Genomic DNA, 22,861 nt, shown 5'->3' with positions numbered 1-22,861 from the left:
CAGATGCCTACTTGGTGGGAGTTTACACCGTCAGGTTCTGCATCAAATCAATTAGTGTTTCTCTTCTATTCGATTGCCATCAGCTGAAGATCAGCTGCTCCAAGTGGAGGGCGTTCATTTATGCTCCATGAAATATCGATTTTCTGCTAAACGGTTGCAGCTCGAACTTTGGCGGAGAGAAAATTAAGACGTTTTCGTTATCTTTTCATCGATCATACACTGTGCTGAAAAAGTCTGCAGTTAGATTGGGATTTATGCTCAAATGAATTACCCTCTTCTGTGCATAGACGCAAACGACACAAATGTGTATACTAACATATTTACATATGTATATGTGTATGTAAGCTTGTTTGTGGACTGCCGCACTGCCCGCGCCCTGAGTGAGCGAGAGAAAGAGTTTTAAAGAGAGCGCTGGCGCAGCGTCGGGCTTCTGCTAAGTTGCGCACGAAGCTTAGCTAGATCGCGGGGGAGGTTGGGAGAAGGCGGGAGAAGGCGTGGGATAGAGAGACGAAAGAACGGCCGCTGCTGCTGCTAGCAAGCTTATGCAAGAAATAAGCTTAATTAATGCTCCAAATTAATGCACCACAAACCTCTCTCCCCTTACTCATATTTTCGCTACAAAAACTCTCTTTATTTTTCACCAAACGACACACTTTTTGAGTGGATTCATTTCCGAGCCCAACTTGCAGCCAAAAGCCTCACTAAACTCCGGCATATTGCTGAGCGTGCCCTGCACCCGAAACTCATCGTAGGCGTGGACATCGGTCTTCAGTTTCTTGAGCTTATCGCCGCTGTCTTTGCCATTGCACCAGCTCTGCGCGAACTTGACAAAGAACAGTTGTTTGTTGTTGAAGTCCAAGCCGCGTAGGGGCCGCTCCAGCCAGGCCTTGTCCCCGGTTTTCCGTTTGTAGGCGTAATAGGCCATGCGAGTGCCGACATTGTCGGCGATGTTGTCACCGGAGGTCATAGTGCCATTTGTTTGGACGCCCATGAGTATAAATTTGTTGTACTGCGACTCCAGGCAGCGGTAGCGCTCCTTGAAGTTCCTCAGCGAAGTGGCGGACCACCAGTTGACCCGCTTGCCATCGTAATTGTACTGATAGCAGTACGAGTCAAAGCCATGGGCCATCTCATGGCCAATGATGTTGCCCACACCCGCATACTTGAGCACAGCGGGAAAGTCCCGATGGTAGAATGGCCACTGGGCCATGCCGATGGTGATGAATGCAAGATTCAGAAAATCCGCGTAGTACGCGTTGACCGTGCGCGTGGGCATGAGGATCGGTATCAGCGCTTTGTCCACAGATCGCAGTCTTATGCTCGCTCTGCTACCCTCGATTATGCACAGATTCTCATACCAATTGCCTGTCATGTTGATTTCGCTGTACACCTGATCGATGACCTCACGATGCTGCAGGTCGTCCGTGTAGCCCACGAGGATGTCCATCGAAGCCAGCTTTGTCTTGGCCTGCGAGCGTGTGTCATCGTCCAGCCAGGCGTGATGATCCAGCAGCTCGTAGAACGTATCCCTAATGTCCTTGGCCACAGTAAGGATATCCGCGCGTTGGTTCTTATCGAAGACTTTTCCTATGAACCACGGCAACACGGCGTAGTTAAAGTAAGTCTCTGTCAGCGAACGGCACTCGCTCTGCACTCCACCCTCCTTGGTTTTGGTCTTCCACAACGCATGAAACTTCAGCAGGACACGCATCCGCACGTAGGATTTCAGCGTGTCCAGAGGGGTCTGCTCCAGAAAGTACACCAAATCGTTAGTGGAGCCAGCATCCAGTTGATTGAGGACAGGCCAGCTCGAGTCCTGAGTGCCATTGAAGGCCATCTCGAAGTACCGCGTCCAATTAAGACGATCCTGCTTGTGTTTGCCCAGGAAATCCTTCAGGCTGAGCTTCTCCGTTTCATTGCGGGTCTTCGCTAGAGCCGTCAGATTCTTTTCGAAAATTGTGAGATTGACAAAACTCTCGAGGAACTGCTTGGTCTTCTCCAGATTGTCAGCCCAACCAAAGTCCCGCGTCATGTTCTTCAGCTGCTCATCGTTGACACCAGCCAGGACCTTCGTAGGTGGCGACAGCAGCACATCGAACTTCCGCGAGGAAGTGCTGTAGTGGACTTTCATGGGCAGCAGCGGATAGATCTCGTATTTGGACATGAAATTCACATAAATCCAATCCAAAGTATGAGTCTTCGCTGGCTGTTGCTCCTTGTTGCGATCATCAATGTCCTGTTCTAGATGATCATAGCCCAAGGACATATTGGCCTTTACCTTCACACAACTGGCAAAAAATTGTTTGGCTTTCAGCTCCGACGATCGTGTGCCATTTGTGCCTAGATCCTCAAGCTCCTTTTGTGTGACATTTTGCAGAAATCCCAGCACCGATTCATCGATCCTTTGCTGTATGGCATACAGGAAACTCGAGTTCCTGGCCAGCTCCGGCACCAGCTCGGACTTCTTCCAGCCGCCACAGCTGTACTCGTAAAAGTTCTCGCAGGGATCGATGCTGCGATTCATCACGGACAGCATAAACTTGCCATAGTCCTCGAGCAGCTCTTCGCTGTGATTGCTCTTTGAAGGCAAAGAGAAAATATCGGAGCTGGCTAACACGCGTCCGACTAGTGCGAATGGCATTAACGTGGCCAATAGAGCGGGTAACATGGTCGACTGAGAACTGTTTTCAATTGTAGTTGCGCACCCGTGGACAGACGCAAATGTTCTAAACTTTTTTGGCAACGCGCTTTGAACATTTATACGATCGAGAGGGTACAGCTCCACACGCCTCAGTGGGTTAGGTAATGCCCCTCCATTCTGTAGCCCACCACAGAAATCACATTAGGGGCCAACAAATTTATTGTTAGCCCAGAAATCAGACGAAATCTGTGTGCCGAAATCTTGGCTTTCTTCAATTAACCGCAATTCTCCAAAGAACTTTCTGTAGAGCAGCACTCTGCCCGGGTCCATCTCTTATCACTCTCCACGTATCTGCGAGTGTGCGAGCGAGTGCCATCCCGAGAAAGCTCCCCCAAAGCTGATTTAACTATTTTATCGCTAACTGTAGATCAGTACTCTCTCTCTCTCTCTCTCTTTCTCTTTGCCTCTATCCCTTTTTGGTGTCTCTGAATGTCACGTGTGAATGACCCCGCACCGAAATAATCACCGCAATTATAATGCAAGCATTTCTAAATGGTTTTCAGCCCCACTCTCCCCTCTGCCAAACAGTTGAATATATTTTTATTTTGGTCTGGATTTGGTGTGTGTTTAGTTTTTGGTATGCTATAAAGTCGTTCCATCAGACAGTTGGTCGAGGAAAGGCAAAGAGGGGGAAATGATAATAGTGGAAGCTGGCGGGGCTATAATATTTCAATATTGAATAATCATAAAGTAAGAGTTAATTGGTCTTTCTGTCACTTTTTGTCAAATGTTTTCTTACAAGAAATCCATTTCGTGGAATTTTAAAGAATTTTGTTTAACTTTTCATTTTTAAACCTTTTTTACTGTGCCAAAAGGCAACGAAATTTTAAATAAAAAATTACACTGTGCGAAAGTTATTCGGTACTATGCAGTATACAAAATTTACACCCCTCATTACTATTTTTCTTATTTTTGTTCAATAACTAATACAAAATGTAGTAAAAAGGTTTACTTGTACCTTGGAAAGGAATCATAGTAATAAGGGAGTAAATATTAATCATGTACATATGTTGATATTCCATATAGCACGCTTCAAGACTTTACAGTTTCAGTTGAATTATATATGTACATATGTATGTATCCTTTCCCCAAACAGCTGCCTAAGAACTCGCTGTCCTCCCTGACGTTCCCTGCAATTGCCCAACTCCTTTCGCACTCAGTCTCTCTCCCTCATTCTGTGTGGTCCAACTTCTCAATTAAAAATATTTCCACAGAAAACAAGTACAAAAAATCATAGAAAAAATCATAAAAAAGAAGGAATTAAACTCATCTGGATGAACGAGAAAATAGAGATATTCAAGGGAATTTCGCTGAGGAGCGCCCATTGCGTAATTGAAAAATGCTGAAAAGGATCTGCAACCAACTGCAGCTAGCTGCTGTCACTTCTCCCCCTGCTCCTCCTGCCGCTGCAGCTCTTCCCCCTTTTTCACTTTTCACTTTTTTATTGTGTCTGTGTGTGTAATGTGTTTGCCAGCCGGTGCATGCAACAAAGGGGCACAAAGCATAAAGGATGTGTGCCGCAATGTGAAATCAAGGCGCATAGGAAAGCAATAAAGACCAGGTAGGGGCAGCCCTGGCAGCTCGTCCAGGATGCGCGTTAATCGCCATGTTGCAGGTAAATATAATCGCACAAAGTAACAATGCCAAACAAAAAATCGGAGCTGAGCATGAAAAGGAAAAGGATGCCGGGAGGGGAGCCCTTGGAGCGTCTTTCGGAGCAGCTTGCGCGGCTCAAAACTCAGCGCTCGCAGGAGGATGCTTCTGTAGCAAATTGAGCCTGACGACAAAAAAAGGATTTAATGTGCAGTTTTTTAACAACAATTGTGGCTTGTGGTAGCAGGCAGCTGCTGGTCCTGCTGCTCCTCCTTCTGGCAACTGTGCAAGCAAAGACTGCGAGTCCTTTGATTTGATTTCGCCTGCCTCGGATTTGCTTTCCTTGCATTTGATTTTGCTTTCCCGTGCCTTTCATTTGATTGAAACTTTCACCTTTAGATCTCCATTTTCAATGAGAGTTTTTAACCCCCTGCCAACAGATTGAAAGAGGACTAACCTTGACTGGCACGAGCATTCAGGCGGATTGACAGGCGGCAGCAGCCATAGAAAGAGGAGACTTTGAAAGCAGGAAGCATTTGCAGTAATTAGAAGTCAGAGCCAGTTTCATTTTCATAATCCGTGGCACACTTTCCCCCAAACCCTTACCCCTAGCCATATCCCAAAACTCTTTTTGCATTTCCATTTCCGGTTTGTCAACCTCCCGCCACAAGATGTCGCGTGGCCAGCACAAGACTCAATGCCCAGGGGGGGCAGCTGACAAAGGGTTAAATGTTAACTAATATTTTCCGTATTATTTTGTATGCCTAAGAGAGCGGGAAATGACTTTCCTGCGGCAGCCCCTCAAATCCAATTAATATCCATAGCTCGGACTACGATTCAGACGCTCAGCCGATCTGTGGGGATATTTCTTTCCATCACAATTATCTCTGGACTCCTGCCTGCCCCTCATTATTCACACAATTTTTTTTGGCGCTCAAATGAGCATTTTGTGGTTGCCTTGGACTTGGACGGCTGCCAGTCGTTATTGTTATTATTTTTTGTTGCTTTTTTATCTCTCTGCATCATTAGCCATAGTTCAGCGTTTCATTCATGAAACGATTTGATGGTTGGCTTTTTTCCTGTCTGTCTCTAAATGATCCGCAATGAAGTGATCATGCAACAAAAAACAGTAGCAGTGGCAGTGGCAGTGGCAGATCTCGCTGTAAATCTGAAGCCAGGGGTGAGGCAAATGATGGTGGAAAATTTATACAGAATAGGCGCGTTGCTTAAAAATGGTTCAAAAAGATGAAAATAGAATGTTGTGAGTTAAAATAAAATTAAAAAAAATAAATAAACAAAATGTTGTTTGATTTTAAATTTGTTTTTAAGTTTATTTATGCCTAGAACTGTGCAATTTTTGTAGCTGTTAGCACTTTGTACCCCCATTAGACATTTGTCTAATAGAGATGCGTGCACAATCACTCAGCGGTGGGCGTGACACTCCGCCTACAATTATGAGCAAAAAAACGCCCACACTGCGATGCACAAATGCTCAGATTTGACTCAGTTTCACTCCCTGTGCGCTTCTCTATCCCCCCATCCTATTCAACCATCTCTTTATCTAAAAACTATAAAATCCAAATGATGTACAGATTTCATAATCAATCAAAGTCATAAATGAAATGATTACAGCAAAAAAGCAGAGAAAACAATTGATGATAGAACTGATTCAAAAATATGGCGTACAACCCCCACAAAAAAAGGAAAAACGAGGAAAAAGCGGCACTAAATGGGGTTGAGAGAGAGGGTTCTGTGGCAAGGTGGCAAGGCGTAACAGCGTTCAATAATGATGAGTAATTGATAGTGACATAAACGGTTACCATTGGCAATATGTTGGCAGGGGAGTATACCCCGTGGAAGGGGTTACAATTGAATAGGGGTTGGGCCGGGGGGTGAACAGCCCAGCCAGCAAGTGTTAATAATGATAGCGAAAATACCCTTTTTACCCCTTTTTTTTGCACATTTTGTACACATTTTTTTGGGTAAAAAAGTCGCAAAAACTACACAAAAACAATTCTCACTTTGGGCAGTCTATAAAAATGCAATTGCCTAACCCTTTCCCCCTCTCCTCTCACTCTCTTATCTCCACTGATTTATAGTTTTTGCAGGAACAACAAGCAGTCGTGGCAAAACAATGTTAAATCCCTGGTATCTACGGCCCGCCGAGGGCTTTGGATATCATAATTACAACGGAAAGGCCAATGGCAGCCGGGACATCAACAAGGATATGCTCGGAACACACATGACTTCCGCACTTTCGGGTGAGGGTGGAGGTGGAGGCCAGACATGTCTGCTGCCGGCTTCATCATATTTTGGCATGGAAACCCTGCAGCAACAGCAACAGCAACAGAAATCCCTTCCAGACTTTCTAATACCATTGCATGAAATTATGTTCCAACAACATCATTATCAGCAGAGAGCAGCACAGGCAACCACCATGGGCACATTAATTAATAGTCTGCCACACGGTTTGGGAGTGTACCCCCAGCAGTCCTCTGCCCAGGACAGACCCGAGACAACATTCAAGTCATTAACCCCAACGAGGCAGGGACCCAACGGTGAGCACTTGTTCGTGAGGCACTTTCACGAACGGGATCGCCTCATTCGTGCACATCAGCTGAAGCAGCAGCTATTGCGTGACGAGGAGGAGCCCCTCCTCCAGGAGGAGCAACAGCAGCAGCATCAGCAGCATCAGCAGCAGCCACAACGGACATCAGCCCCACCGCCGCATAACCATCATTGGCATGGTGTCGTCTATGATGGCAATGGCCATGCCAGGAAGCTGCCAGCACAGCAGCAGCAGCAGCAGCAGCAGTCACAGCTCCCACCGACTCCACAGCCCACCGTCCAGCCAGTGCTGACCTCCACCTCCGATGCGACGGAGCCGCCCAAGGACCTCTTCATTTACGAGCAACCAGCAAATGGACGACAGTGTCGTGCCGCCAACAAAGGTAAGTTTTATGCGCAACCCCACCAACAATTAGCTGAGGAATGAAAGGTGGGAAAGGTCTTGGTTAAGAGTTTGAGGGGAAGTGTGGATTATTATATTGAATGCATAAATGGGGAGACCCAGGGAAGCTTTTGGGGCAGTTTCAAGAGTGGTAGAAGTTTGTAGCTACTTCTGGCATAGCTTTACACCATTTTCAATACTCACTCCTCAAATATACCTTCCATGCCTCGATGAGTCCCGCTTTTGAGCAACTTTTGCTACCACTTGCTGCACCCAAATATATGCAGAGACACTCTTAGATGATCTTAAACTAAATATCATTATTTTTTTAATATTTCTAGTGAATATTTACATCATTTTCCACACTCACTCATATAATGCCTCGCAGTTCTCATCCCAAGTCCCCTCCTCATTGACCCAAACCCAAACCCAAACTACAGCAAAAATAACTCAACTCAATACGAAGCGCTCCACCTAATACAAAAACATTTCAAAACCCAAACCCAAAGAAGAATCGAGTCCTCCCCCACATCTTCAATTGCCTACATACAAACTCCATTTAAAATCACTAAAATATTAATAAATGTTAACAAAAGTGCGAACCAAAATATGCGTGAAAATTCTCAAGTACATCGCAACCTTTACAACTTTATTTAATGGAATTTAAAACCACTTTGTCTGCCCCACTGGGTGGGTGGAACAACCAGACCAAAAAGGTTGCTTGCGGCGCAGAACACAAAAAAAAACCCGAACCACAATTGCATGAGGTAAGCATCTAACCTTTGACAGGGACACATGGAAAGAAAAAACTTTGCAAAAATTCACCCTCACAAAAAGTAAAAAAAGTAAAATCCAAAGGGAAAGCTCTAACTCGAAACCTCGTGCTGGTGTCACTACCAACTGTGACCCCGGTACTCTGAGCAGCTTATGGCCAATTGAGCCACTGCCTCAGGGGGTACCACATTCTCTATGGGGTGGCACGGCCACACCGGTACTCACCCCAGCCGAAAAAAGTCTACTCTGATGAAGTAAATCCAATAAAAACGCTTTACACGCTGTAAAGCAAAGATCATAAATCCATTTTGAACCCGCCAAGCGCCAGCAGCCACCCGCAGCCATTCAAATGCGATTTAATTTTTTTACACGACTCAAAAATGGTTGCGCAAAGGGCACAAGGGTTAGATTTGCATAGATTTATTTGTGGTAGACTTGCGAGGAAATGTATAAAATGGCGTTAGACTTGAAGGAATATTTAATGGAGCTTATTAGAGGGGTGGGCAGAAGTTCGTAAGTTTGAAATAACAGGCAGAATTTGAGTAGAGTTCGAAAATATGCGAATATATAAATATGTATCCATGAGCCTGCAGCAGAGCACTAAAGATGCAATATCTATATCTGGAATGAAGTAAATTTAATATCCTTTTCCAAATGATTTGAAGTCCAAGCCATACAGTAGTTCCATACATCTAGTCGCAAATAATAGTAGTCCTTGGAGGTTTTTAGAAAATAATTATTTAACCTAAAAGAGTTAATCAACAGCTTGATAGTTTCCTAAAGATAATAGCTTTGGAGATGGAACTAAGAGACAGATTGTCTTGCCTTTTCAAAGATTGTATATTGAATGATAAAAAATATCAATAAAACAATGATTACTGTCTGTAGTTTTTCGACTTAAAGGCTAGTTAAGCACGGGAATATATTCATTTAATTTATACTTATTTAATTTTTACAGTGAAGAAACACACCAAAGCAATTTCATTGAAATCCGCTCTTCACAATTCCTTCAACCTTTCCTACACAATATCTCTCATTTTTCCCATAACTTCTTAAGTTTCTAACAGTCCGTAAAAAATAACGGATTTCTTATGAAACTCTCAACTTTCGACCCAAAATGGGTTAAGCGACAGGCACAGGCATCTACACATAAATCAATATGTATACGGTAAATCGAACGAAAAAATTGTACCAAAATTGTGAGAAAATTGTGCAAAAATTCCGTTAGATATCCCGTACTTAATCAGAGTCCCAAGCACCCAAAGAAAAAAAGGAACCGCAATTTTTTCTGCCCTTTTCTCACCCTCCAAGCAGCTAACAAAAAAATCGCACAAAAAATCACCCAAAATGTATTTTTTGGGTGCGTCTTTTGTTCAATTTGAATTTATTTCAATTTCAAGCGATTTTTACCTTAAAAAATTACGCATTATTGGGGTACATTCACCCTTAGGTAGGACCTTGCCCAAGGGGTTGTTGCCTATCCCTGTGTATGTGTCTCTCTCTCTCTTTTTCTCTCTCTCTCTCACACGTTGTGTGTGTGTTTTCCTTAGAGCTAAGCTGTGGAAGATCGTCGGTAATCCTCGACAGTGATCCTCAATTTTTACCCTTGAGTCTGTTGTCGTTTTTTAATTTTTTTCTTGCACGTTTTTTGTTCGTTTTCTTGCCCAAAAAATTGCGCGCAATTTTCTTGGGCATTGTGCGAGAAGAAAAACCTACCGAAAATGCATTATTTTTCGGGCACTTTTGCGAAGGGTTGACAGAGATTTTCTGTGGCTGATTCCCCGCAAGGCAAGTCGCAATCAATAAACGTTAATAAATAACCCAACACGGTGAGAGGAAAGGTTCCGCTTGGAGAGGAAGGATGCGGCGCCACAAATGCGGAAGTACGGAGGACATTTAGAGGCGGCCTTTTGTGCCTGTGTCCTCTCCTCTATTGATTTCCGTTTGCTGATTTCCTCATCATCGATTTGTAGTCGCTTTTTGGGTACTGTTTTGGCCGCTTTTTGAGCTCTGCTTTGAAGTATTCTTCGGGTTGTTTCGGGATCTTTTTCGGGTTCACTTTCGGACTGTTTCGGGCTCTTTTTTACTTTTTTTGGCGCGCTATTTCTTTTTTTTGTGCGAACAAATGAAAAGACTTGCAACTTTATTTTGCAGAGAACTCCACAGCGAAAGGGGTTTGCCTATTGGTGAAAAGATTTTCGATTAGGTAAGGGAAGTGGGAAGGAAAAGGGCTAACAGGAACTCTTCAATCGTTACCATATGTTTTGTACAACCTTTTTCCTAAAACTTAAAGATTACAGAGCTCCACAATCGTTTTCAATTACTTTCCAACTATTTTCCAAACATTTTCCTACAACTTAAAGATCTCATTTGAGTTCCAATTTATGCAGAATTAAGTACTTTTCAGTCACATGCAAAAACTCTAAGAAAATTAAAGCCCAAGCACACAGCCTCGAATTTCTACGAACCCCAAGCACTCGGCACTCGGCACTCGGCCACCCCGTCAACAATTCAGAAAACTAGAAAGAAGGAAAGGGCAGGGCAGGAAAGGGAAGATGTAGAGCGACCAAATGCTAGTCTCGTCTTATTTGCTTAACGCAAATTGGTATGTCATTTTAATGCGTTGCAGCAACAACAACAGGCAGGGAAGCGCAAGCCGCAGCGACAGGGGGAAAATTTGTTGGAAAATATTCGCATGGCGTAAAAGTAAAACCACCCAGAACATTGTATGGAGCATGTTCCGGGTTTTTCTTTCTTGTTGGTGGGATGTCCTTGTCCTTGGCCCGTCTGTTTTCGTCATGCAAAGTGAGTGAGTAAGTGAGTGTGTGTGTGTGGTTTATCCTCCCCAGGCCCCTTGCCCATTGTACCACCCACCCCCTTGACCAAGGAGGCTGCCAAGCGTTTATTTTCTTGATTAATTTCAATGCCCAAAAAGTTTTCTGGCTTGCCCCTTCATGGTTGGACCGTGTGTGTGAATATGTGTCATAGTATCTTTCCTTTTGATACCCAATGGTGTTGTTATAGGCTCATAACTATATAGAGAACTGTCTAAAATCTATGTAGAACCTGTCGAAAACTTATCAAAAACGTATTAAAACGCGAACTAAAAAAGTATTCGCATACAGCCATGCTAAAAGTAAGAGAAACGCCCAATGGATATCTCTTAGTCGTATCATTTACTCCACTATACCTCGCTCTTTCCCATTGCTACTGTATACTATGTGACTACACAGTCCTTGTCCTGTCCTGTCCTATTTTATCTTATCCTGCCCTGTCCTCTGCTGTCCTCTACCGTCCTGTCTGGTATGTCCTGGCCCTGTCTGCTTTTGGCAAATAATCAAATTGCCTAGACACCGCCCAGAAACTTCAGGGGCGAAAAACTATCCAAAGTGAGGAACTGTTTATCTTTTGTCTCCCAGTGACAAGTTTAATCAGCAGCAGAAAAGGATAAATAACTATTGAAATTAGTTGGGGGGTTGGAACTTGGGCACTGCCTATTGCCTATTGATTTTTCTGCATTTTCTTTTACTACCTAAATCATGTTGGCACTTTAATGAGTTGAAGGCGAGACCATGAGCGTGTCCAAGTGGGAGTCAAAGTTCTGTGCATTCTGCGGCAGAACAACATTAATTTTGCAGTTTTAATTAAAACGTTTCAGGCGAAAACGGGAAATGTCGGTAGACGACTACAGGAAATAGCATACGCAGAAAGGGACTTGCTCTCGCTCTCTTTCTACGTCTCTCTTTGCTTGTATCAATTGCGCTCAGCGCAAAGCTTAAACAAAAGCAGAGAGGAAGTGCAGTTACAGTCACAGGCAAAGTCATAATCATAAAATGTCGACGCTGTCACCAGAGCTGCATAAGCTTTCTCTCACACACAGTGCTGCTCTTCCCTTCTCCATCCCTTCCTTCTGCACTTGCTGCAAAACAACAAAGGAAAAGCACACGTGAAACAAAGCGAGCAAGAGAGAGAGAGAGAGAGCAAGCACTACAACACTTGTTGTAATTACTCTCGCACAAGCCCAAGTCCCAGCCGAAGTCTCAGTCGCTGTCTCAGTCGCCTTTTCAGTTCAATGGCTGCGCTGATGTTTATATGAATGAGTTTTGTGTTTATATAATCACACCGAAAAGCGCCATTTGATGGTCGGGACTGCAGGGCAGATGGAGCAGGGATTCCAGAAGGATGCTGAGCACAGTACTCGCACAGTGGAACGGGTAGGATACATAAATACATATGTATGTATGTATGCACAAATGTATGTACAAATGTATGCATGTAAATATTTCAATACCTGCATAGACAAGCAGCAGGTGCAGTTTGGAACTAAGTTATGAGATATTTACATTAGAAGAATAAGTTTTTTTCGGGATTCATGATTAGTTGTAGAGAGTTTAATTTGAATAATTTTTTATTTAATAAATAAACTGTAATTTAATGTAATTTACAAAACTACTAACTTCTAGAGTTATTTTTCTGCCAAGAAAACTGGCTGACAATAGGTCAATGACCAGAACAAATAAACAAAGAAACTTTGTAATATGTTTGTTTGTTAAAGAACCTATTATGGGAATCTATGTACTCTCCTGACACTGCCTGGCACAATAAGAGTAAAATAAAAACAGATAATACAGAAAAACCATTTTACACAAAAATGTACATTTTTAAATAAATACGTAATTTCGACATTTAAATCTCAGCAACTTAGAAAAGTACAACAAACTTTCGTAAATGAGAAAAATCTCAATCGATAGCATCAATCTACCGCAAAGTGAAAAGTCCAATATGGAACTAAGATCGAACACTACCCAGAACAATGCACAACCAAAAAAAGAAAAGAAATAAACTCATTAAAAACGGAATTTTCTGAAGGCAATCTCCCTAAAGTTGGGACCTCCAATGCAATAATACTTTCCATATAAATTTGCTCCTGCTATATACAGCAGCAGAAACCTTCTGGGGAGCACATAAGACCACCGTCAAAGGAGGGCGCTTTTGACCCACACTTAATTATGATTTACGTGGCACTGGCAGCGGGTGGGAGCAGGCAGAGATATGCAAACGGCAACTGCGCAAGAAGGAACCACGAAACGAGCCCCAGCGCGAACCCCCCCTCCAATGTCTCCAATCCCAGCCTTCTGGAACTGCATAATAAGTACATAGGCCACACCCATTCCGGAGGAGAAGTCAACTTGTGGCCTATGCTAATGCACGAAAATGTGCAGGGGAAAGCGCAACAATAGAGTTGAGCGGAGCAGAGAGTGAGTGCAGGAGAGCGGAGACTGCAGGCGAGGCGACAAAGAATACGTTCCACACTCAAACTCACAGACACGAAAACACTCTCAAGCCGACTCAAGTAACGGTGCATGCAGCGGGCCAGGGTTGAATGTGGAATGGAGTGGAGTGAAGAGCAGCGGAGAGAGGAGAGTAGAGTGAGTGTTGGCAACAACAAAGAAAACCAGGAATAGGAAAAACTGCTGCAAATCATAAAGCATATCACACACACACACAGGCAGGCAGGCACACACGCAGCCAGAGACGGTAGAGCGACAGAGCGACAGAGCGAGTGAGAGAAAGAATGAGTGAGCAATGCATTGCACATAACGGGTCGGTCGGTCCGACTGGCACTCGGTCTGCTGTCAGTTGCACATTCGGAAAACGAAGCTAGCAGGAGAAGGTCGGGTCGAAGGCAAAGGCAAAGAACACTATCAAAAGAGAAACGCAGCAAAGTAAAAAACCGTAAGAACTAACTGGACGACGACGACGACGGTAATTCCAAAAAAAAAGACTTTAAACACGTGCGTGCATGTCGAGTGTTGGTTGTCGTGCCTGCTGCTGGAAGTGAATGTTTCAAGTGTAAACTAAATTTGAATAAAATTTGACTATTTGTGAAGTGAACAAATAAACTGCAACAGTATGATGGTGCTACAGCAGCAACAGCGGCGACTTTGGGCTGCCAGCAATGCCAACACGGCCACAACACCAACAAACAGCCAACAGCAGCCCGCGGATCATGCGGAACATGAAAATGCAAAAGCGTCAGAACAATGTGAGTTTCAAGGTTGCCAGGCAGCGCCAAAAAATGGGTTAATGTATTCCAATGAGGGTTGCCGCCACAGAACACAGGGGTAGTGTCAAAAGAAAACTCAGATTTGCATGTGGAATATTTAATATTTAAATTGGAACAAATATTTAGATAATAAATTTAAATTTAAAATTATTACTCAAGAAAAGTGCCTTTGGTTTACAATTTTGACCCTAAGGGAATTTTCGAATTTAAATAATTCGAGTTCCAATTGCAGAAAAAATTTTCAGATTTAAGTTGATAAATGTTAAACCTTAAGGCCTTTTCGCTTATTCATTCTTAAAGGATTCTGCCACAAAAACACACAAATCGAAGATAATTTATGGGAACTCTTACCTGTTAGCCCCGGAATCTTTCACTTTCTCAAGCAATAAATTTCCTCTAAGTAGAGTAGATACAAAGAAAGGAACAATTCGAGCATGCACAAAGGACATCGATGATGATTACACGCCCACGCATTAGCATTACGGAACGGGTCCTAGAACCTTATGGTATAGAAGATCTCCGAGCACACACAATTTCCCTATCAGATGAACGATTTCATGGGGGGTTTGGCAATAGATTTTCAGACGATGTCCGGCTGGGAGAGGTTCGGGTTGGGCAGCAGCTGTCCTTGAGTCTCCCACTGAGCGAGCGTGTGATCGGAGTCGTCGTCTAAGTCTTCCTTCTCCTCTGTTTACATTTGCATCCTGGCAGTGTCCTTTTTACCTGTGCAGCAGGCCGTCTTTTTTTTGTATGTCTGTGGGTATTTTGCATGAGAACAAAAGAACAAACGAAACGAAACGTTTTTTTCCTGCTTATTTCATGGCATTTCTTTTTCCTTTCTTGAGTCTTTAAAGGTTGAATTTTTTAAGGGAAATACGCCTAAAATACGATTTTCATGCCTGCCTTCAGCGTAGCATTTTGTGGTAACAAAAGCGAAACCAAATTAGCCACAAAAAGCCAATTTTTTGTGTAATTACAACTAAGCCGAAGGTGCAAGGAGGCACTGCGAAAGACAATTCCTAACATGCAGATCATCTGCGCAGATCCTTTGACTAATGCCACTTGTTATCCTCCCTTTCAAACCAAGTGGGGGACCTTCTAAGCCCTGTCCCCACCAGCAATCCCCACAAGAGAAAATCCATTACACGACCACAATGTCCGAGCGAGTGTCCAAACGGGTAATCTGTATATTTATATTCTCCTGCCCCTGGCAGACATTATGCACAAGGATTCCCCAATATATTGTCGTAAAAATATGTTACTTTTTTTGCTCCTTTGCTGTTGTCCTGCTTGGCTACTACTTTGCTTACGCCCCCGAGGGAGCTATAAATTTAATATCTACTTTGCAAAACAAAAAACCAAATGGCACACACACAAACAGAATAAAGCAAGGGACTGGACAGCACAGGACACGGATGGACAGTGTGAGAAATGTGGCGAGGGATTTTGGCATTCAGCTGTGAGTGAGTTAGGGTTTGACTTTTGGAATGACAAAAAAGAAAAGAAAAGAGAGAATCAAAAAAAGAAGAGAATCATTGCAGATGGAAATTAGTTTGGTGCAAAAATAAATACATACAAAATAGTCAAGTGTGAGCAGAAATCTCTTACCACTTTTCCAAGGGAAATTTGCTGAGAAAATGTGGCGAAAACTACCCAAAAAGCATTCAGGATGATTTTAAGTGCAGCGGAAATGGATCCTTAAAAGGAAAACTTTACAACAGTCGCCACGACTGGCACTACAAAACATTTTTGCATGTTATATAAGCCATAAGGAAAATGTGTTATGTGCAAATTCCTAATGCACATTTTACGAGCCAGACAAGACATGAAATGGCAACACTCCCACACCCACTTCCATTTCCTTTTAGCAGACAGTTCTTGGAGCAGAGCACAAAGTGCTGTCCACTTCTGTCTTCAAATTGAACTTTGCATTTGCCTTTTCCTTAAATATTATTAAAAATTTAAACACAAACTTTCCTCTCTTTTCATTGCAGTTATGCGACACATGTCCAACTCACCCACACCGCCATCGCCGCTGCGTTCGCTATCAGGTAAATATGAGGCTAATCCTTGGTCACCATTGAGCAGGCATGTCCGGCTACGACTTGGGCTCCTGCTCCTGCTCCTGCTCCCAGATCCTACTTTTGACTCGTGTCGGAACGTGGCTACTTTGTGGCCAAATTGATTACTCACACGCGCTGCATAGGCCACAGGCAGACAATTTTTATAGTTCTCTCTCTCTCATTTTGCAATATGCAATCATCCCCGTACCCCAATATGTACCACCATCGAGTAGAGTGCCCCTCAACCACTGTACCACTGTTTGGTTGGGTTTGTGCCCCTGCCTTTTGGCACGGCTTAGGTAGTAGCTCAAAACTCTGATGCTGGAAGTGAGGCTGAAGTCTGCTGCATGGAGTTGGGTCTTTCTGTGGTAATGAGGCATTAGGTTTAGGGATACCAATAGATACCGATTGATACTCCTAGAGGTGCCGTTGAAGGACTGACTATCTGCGGCCAGCACGTGACTGAAGTGAGTCTGAGCTCAGAGCAACAGACGACTATTGGCTTGGCCATATAAACAAAATTGGGAATTTAAAGTGGCAAAAAAGGTGTAAGGAAGGAAAAGGGGTGATTGAAGTGGACAAACTCGAGGATTACGAGAATATTTCACACACAAAATAACAGCTGTAGAATGTAGAAATGTTGGAATATCTTTTATACCTTCGATATAGTACTCCAAAAGGGAAATAATGGCATATTTTTTTCCACATAAATTTTCAAAATGAATGACACGTAAAACTGTTCCCCTGCCAGTTAATTTATTTTAATAAATTACGAAAATTTCTGCCATTGTTATACATTCGAAATATGTCGAATATTCCCCTGCCACCTCCAACCATTTCCACTGAAAACTCCACAAATCAAATGTCTCCACCCACACAGCACACGGCGCAGTGCCCGTTCCAAACAACCCCCAAAGAGGCACATACACACACACTTACACGCATATTTACATACACTTATACATATTCGTACCTCACAGATGATCCTTCTTATTGTAGTTCCCTCTGCTCTTTTGACCTTCTAGCCTCCCTCCCTCGCCTGACCCCTCGCCTGACCCTCTTTGGCACGCAAATAAATAAACAAACAAAAACAACAACAGCAACAACAATTTGTCAAAATGTAAATTTTGCTCAGTGGCGGAGCATTTAAATGATTGCTGGGCTATTATGTCAGGAGATCCGGAACCCAGGATCATGCAACCCCTAACAAAGTGCAACTAATCTATGCAAAAACATGCAAGGGGCAAGGGGCGCATTCCACCCCATTTGAATATTATCTGAGGGCGCATTAACAGCGTTGCCATCCCGATAGGGAAATGACAATTAAACTAGCATTTTTATTGGTTTACACAAATTATGCGAGAGAGTCAATAGGGTACCCTGCCAACCCATTATGCATATTCAAATGTGTCACAACAGCGACAGGGAAGAGGCACAAAAAAAAGGGTTGCACGCTAAAAAACTCAAGTGGCAAACTGTTGATTCCCGAACCCAATTCAGGGTGGGCCCCGAACCCGGACCCCTGTTTAACATATCATTTGAATAGCGTTGAGGTGTGAAGGAAGGGCTTACGCACAGCGAAGGGTAACCTTACCCCTCTGCTCTTTTTTTTATATTTTGAGTGCTGCCACTTGTTGCTGCCCCTCTTTTGCCGTTATTCAAATTGAAAAGGATTTTGCTTGCGTGAAGTTAATTGCGGCGGAGCTCACTTGAAAGGGGTACTTCGTTGGCCAGGATATTAAAATCAGTGCCTTTGATTGGGTGTTTCAATCGATGATTTTTTTAAGTTGCTTCTGGAGGCGTTTTGAGGGCGTTTCGTGTGTGTGGCATGCAAACAGGCAGTAAAGGATTCCATATGTGCACTGTACACCTTTATAATGATTGAGTAGAGGGATCTGAAAGGCGTGCCAGGCTGTTGATTAGGGACTTAAGTTGTGAAGTAATGAAAGGAGTACGAACTGAGAGTGACGGCTGGTAAATTAATGGGAAATTAGGGAGGGGAGGGCTATAAAAATTAGAATGGTTTGCCTAGAGTGGAGTAGCTTTACTTCTTCGATGTGAACTTATTAAGAGGCTTAATTCCATGGCAAATCCTTCACAAAATAAACCAAAACACTTAACCAAAAAGCCCCTTCCCCCTTTAATTCCTCACAGACTTTTCTGAATATCAAATTCTGCTTTAAGTAAAGGAATGAAAGTGATTATTTCGCTGACTCATACAATATGCAGATAAAATGCATCAGATATACCAAGAATAATTGGATTGCCAATCTGCCGCTCCCTCTCAGAGTGCACTCTCTCTCTCTCTCTCTCTCTCTACGTCGCTTTGCATCTCTCTGGTCATATCTTTCCCATAAATCGGAACGCACTTTAGCCCAGAGGCGCTGGTAGGAAAAACCAACCCCTAAAAGTGCATGACAGAGGGGGGCGAAAAAAAAAGAGTACAGAATACAGAATCAAAGAGAAACAAAACGGGCAACACTTCATTTGTCAGTGGAAACATTTCACACATTGAGGCAGCATTGTGGCAGGACCTGGCAGGATAACACAGCTGCTGCAGAACACAGACACAGACATCACCTGGTTCGAGTTTCGGGGATCGCTGCAGGCGCATTTGCCCCAAGGCACAAAGGATCACCAATAAAAGGATTTCCAGTCGCTCTCTCGCGCTCCGTGTGTCTTCCTTTTGGGCCCCTGTAGCTGGGGCAACCTTGCTCCAGCTCCAGCAGCTTCTTGACTTTTCTTTTCACAAAACAATGCAACATTTGAACCCTTTTTTTTTGGTAGCTCTCTTTACCCAATGGCAAGTTGCAATCAGAGTTACAATCACTTTCCCTCCCGACTGGTGCAACGTTGCAGCATTCGTAACGAATTGTTTAAAATCCAAAAAGAAAAACTCTCCTGGAGGGTTGGAAAAATCCTCCATGCAAAAAGGGTGACAAATTTGTTGGTCTAACCCTTAGATGTTGATTCGCATTTTCTGACTCGTTTTTCGATTCGTTTCCTTTGGCCTAATTATGGCGTATATAACTTATCCTAGGAGTCGTAAAAACAGCTGCCCACATGCCATTTCAAAGTTTCACATTCACCCGCATTCGCAACGATTCGTAAGCCTCTAAAATCAGCTCCCACATGGGGTGGAATATCCGCTTAAAACTATCATTGATACTCGTATATCTTCTTTTTTTGCGTGTCTGAAATCAGTTTAAAGCGCTTAATTTTGTTTCCTTGTTCTTGTTTTTTGTGATGGAAAGTGTTGCTGGTTTTTTTGGTTGATTTTTGAATGTGATTTGAGCTGGCTTAAAATGGTAGGAAAAGGTTTTCTTTGTGACGGAAATGCTTGCTAATATTTTGTCTTATTTGGGTAAGCGGTTTAAAATATGTGAAATAGATTCAAATAGTTGAAAACACCGAAACTCCAACTGGTGAAATGTTTGGTTTAATGCAAATTAAATGTCAAAAATGGTTTATTTATTGGCACTCAAAAAAATGTTGCTTCCTCGGGCTCTTCACACTCCCAACAATTATTTTATTTGCTTCGGCTCCCCCTAAATCCATTTTATTCTCCACTTCCTGAACTCCATATGTGATCTTTGATCTCTAGTTCATATTTCGCCTGTCAGATGTGCCCATCTTCATAAATACTTCAACCATTGTCTCCTCATCTAAATCAATAATTTTCCGTTTATACAAATTATGAAATCCGAGCTCTGCTGCGCATAATCGAAAAAAGACAAAGGACGAAGGAAGAAAGCTTCCTGCCCGATTGCGACGTGCTGCCCTCTGATGTTGGGCTATTTTTCAATTATTATGCATGATTGGGTTTTCAACATTGAACTTGGAAACTGGTGGGGGAGAAGGAGTGCAGGACTTGTGCCACAAAGGCGAGCGAGCGAACGAACCCTTCCGCTTGAGCGTTTATCGTAGCTAACCGCAGCACCAGGCAGACATTGGACAGGACAGCAAAAGGATGGCCAGTCCATTCAATTGGAAGATTGAATAAAATTTGCCTTAAAAAGGCTGTAGAGAAGACAATGTGGCAAAAAGTCGAAGTGGGGAATACTCTCACTGGAGGAGAGTAAGATGTGGGAAATTGATTAAATGTCGAAGAAGGGGAAAAAGTTGACCAAAAATGAACAGCTTAATGAAAAATAACAGCTTCAAGCAAATGAAGCTTAATGTATTTAAATGCATTGAGGTTGCCTATATTTTGAGGAGTTTTAGTGAAGGGAATTGAATAAATATTTCTTATAGAAGCTCTGTAATTAAAAACCTGAAAACTGTCTAATAATAAGGATTATTGTAATTACAAGTGGAGATTCTTTCTGACTACGTACAAAATGTACTCGAAAGTATCTTTTAAATTGTAAAATGTTGAGTGGCAGTTTAAATACAATTTCGATTACTCTTTTGCCATATTAAAAATCTTTTTAACTCAATTTTATTTTTGTGATTAGTCGTTTTTGCAAGAGGTCTAAAATAATTACCTCAAAGCTGCCTATAAATAATGAATAAAGATTCTAGAATTGTTTTCTTTGCTTCAGCTCTTTCGTCCAACTTTAGGCGATCAATCAGTTCCATAATCTACCATTCCCCTAAGCTACCATAAAATCACACATACGCTTTGCCATACTCTCTAAAATAGCTGCAGAAATATTGAAAAAAATAACTCTTGTGCAGTTTTTTTTGGTTAAAATGAAATTATGCTGTCCGAGTTGGGCTACTTGAACTTCATTGAGTTGGAAAATTGAAAAGCAAACTACACACACACACACACACATATACATTTATCTCATGGCAATCTTCCTCTTCTTTTACTTACAGACTGTGGCAAAAGCTTTGAGGAGGAGGAACCAGAGCTCGGCGACTGCGAGCTGCCGCAGAATCTGAGTAGCAAGCGGCAGGCCAGGGAGCTGGATGCTGAGCTGGAGAACGAGGTGCTGAATCTGGCGCCGCCACCAAAACGAGTGGCGCTGACCACGCCGCTGCAGGTGGAAACAAAGCCGCTCGAGGTGGAGGAGCAGCAGCTGGAAGCGGAGCCGGACCAGGAACCAGGTGCGGTGCCACCACAGTCGCTGCTGGACTTTGCCCCAGGCCACATGCAACAGGCGTTGCAGCTGCAGCTGCACAGCTACATCGAAATGGTGCGGCAGTTGGCGCCGGAAGCTTTTCCCAATCCCAATTTGGCCTCGCAGTTTCTGCTGCAAAATTCGCTGCAGGCGCTGGCCCAGTTTCAGGCGCTGCAGCAGCTCAAGCAGCAGCAGAGGGAGGATCAGTCCCAGCGGGAGGAGATGCAACAGCAGCATCATCCCTTACAGCATTACTCCACCCCCTTGTGCAAGTCTCCCCTGAGAAGTCCCTCCCTCAGTCCCGTGCCGCGTCACAGCAGCAGCAAGTCGCAGCAGCGAACGCCACCGAACACCAACAGCCTGGGCATGAGCAGCACCGTGATGACACCCAACACCCCCAGCATGCAGCTCCACCAACTGCACACGTCCTCCTCCACGAGCACGCCCAAGCCGCCAAGCGGCATGACTGTCGCCACAGCGATGGCCAAGCTGGAGCAGTCGCCCGAGGAAACCACCGATCTGGAGGAGCTGGAACAGTTTGCCAAAACCTTTAAGCAGCGACGCATCAAACTTGGCTTCACCCAGGGCGATGTGGGCCTGGCCATGGGCAAGCTGTACGGGAATGACTTCTCACAGACGACCATCTCGCGGTTTGAGGCACTGAACCTGAGCTTCAAGAACATGTGCAAGCTAAAGCCACTGCTGCAGAAGTGGCTGGAGGATGCGGACACGAGTGTGGCCAAGTCCGGCGGCGGAGTATTCAACATCAACACAATGACCACCAATCTGTCCAACACACCGGAGAGCATACTGGGACGCAGGCGCAAGAAGCGCACCTCCATCGAAACGACAGTCAGGACCACGCTGGAGAAGGCCTTCAATATGAACTGCAAGCCGACATCCGAGGAGATTAATCAACTCTCCGATCGCCTGCACATGGACAAGGAGGTGGTGCGCGTGTGGTTCTGTAATCGCCGGCAAAAGGAGAAACGCATCAATCCCTCACTCGATCTGGACAGTCCAACGGGCACGCCGCTGAGCAGTCATGCCTTTGGGTATCCACCGCAGGCACTAAACATGTCCCAGATGCACCTCGAAGCGGGCTCCGGATCGCTCTGCGGTAGTTCCATTAGTTCGGGGGAGTGAATGTAGCCCTAGAACCTGCCCAGATTTGTATATAGTCAGCTTATAAGTCGATAGTCGCGCTGTAACTCCAAAATCTTCCACAACATTCCATTGCTGTCTGTCTCTCAATCTCTCTCTTTCCATATCAAAAATCAAGCCATAGATAGTTTTTATATAGAGGAACCCTAGGTGATAGCCAAGTCGTATCAGTAAAAAATCCCTTACGAATTTATGAGTAGAATATATATACATATGTATCTGTATAATTCTATGTATTATCCATTCGTAACTGCATGCAGCTCGTTCCTAGTTGTAACCCAAGACATCGGTGTATCCTGCACCCCCCCACTAGTTGTATTTTAATATAAAATATTATAAATAGATATTTATTGATATGTGTATGTATTTATGTATACTTGATGTTGTTGTACGATGTCCAATTGTAAATTGATCTTGAACCACACACACACAACAACCCACGCAGGATCCATCCTAATATTAACGATAAAATTCAATAAA

The 22,861-nt window shown here is 43.6% G+C and overlaps 2 protein-coding genes across 3 annotated transcripts; one reads left to right on the top strand and one right to left on the bottom strand.

Moving 5' to 3' along the window:
• Positions 1–637: 637 nt before the first annotated feature.
• Positions 638–2,716, bottom strand: LOC117582193 (endothelin-converting enzyme homolog). The gene has a single exon (XM_034269797.1). It carries the CDS (start codon positions 2,666–2,668, stop codon positions 638–640), a length of 2,031 nt encoding a protein of 676 aa, XP_034125688.1. The 5' UTR covers positions 2,669–2,716.
• A 3,686-nt stretch (positions 2,717–6,402) lies between these two features.
• On the top strand, positions 6,403–22,861 carry LOC117582192 (POU domain protein 2). Of its 2 annotated transcripts, none has more exons than XM_034269795.1 (3): positions 6,403–7,245; positions 16,080–16,136; positions 20,973–22,861. In XM_034269795.1, the coding sequence occupies exons 1-3, from the start codon at positions 6,429–6,431 to the stop codon at positions 22,361–22,363; spliced, it is 2,265 nt and encodes a 754-aa protein (XP_034125686.1). In that variant the 5' UTR covers positions 6,403–6,428; the 3' UTR covers positions 22,364–22,861. The 2 variants fall into 2 exon arrangements, with proteins under 2 accessions (XP_034125686.1, XP_034125687.1); XM_034269796.1 differs by lacking the exon at positions 6,403–7,245 and adding an exon at positions 13,652–14,064 and having other exon boundaries at positions 20,973–22,857.

This window comes from Drosophila guanche, unplaced genomic scaffold (assembly GCF_900245975.1).
Source record: "Drosophila guanche unplaced genomic scaffold, DGUA_6, whole genome shotgun sequence".
NCBI lineage: Eukaryota > Metazoa > Arthropoda > Insecta > Diptera > Drosophilidae > Drosophila > Drosophila guanche.
This window is presented reverse-complemented; position numbering and strand designations above follow the sequence as displayed.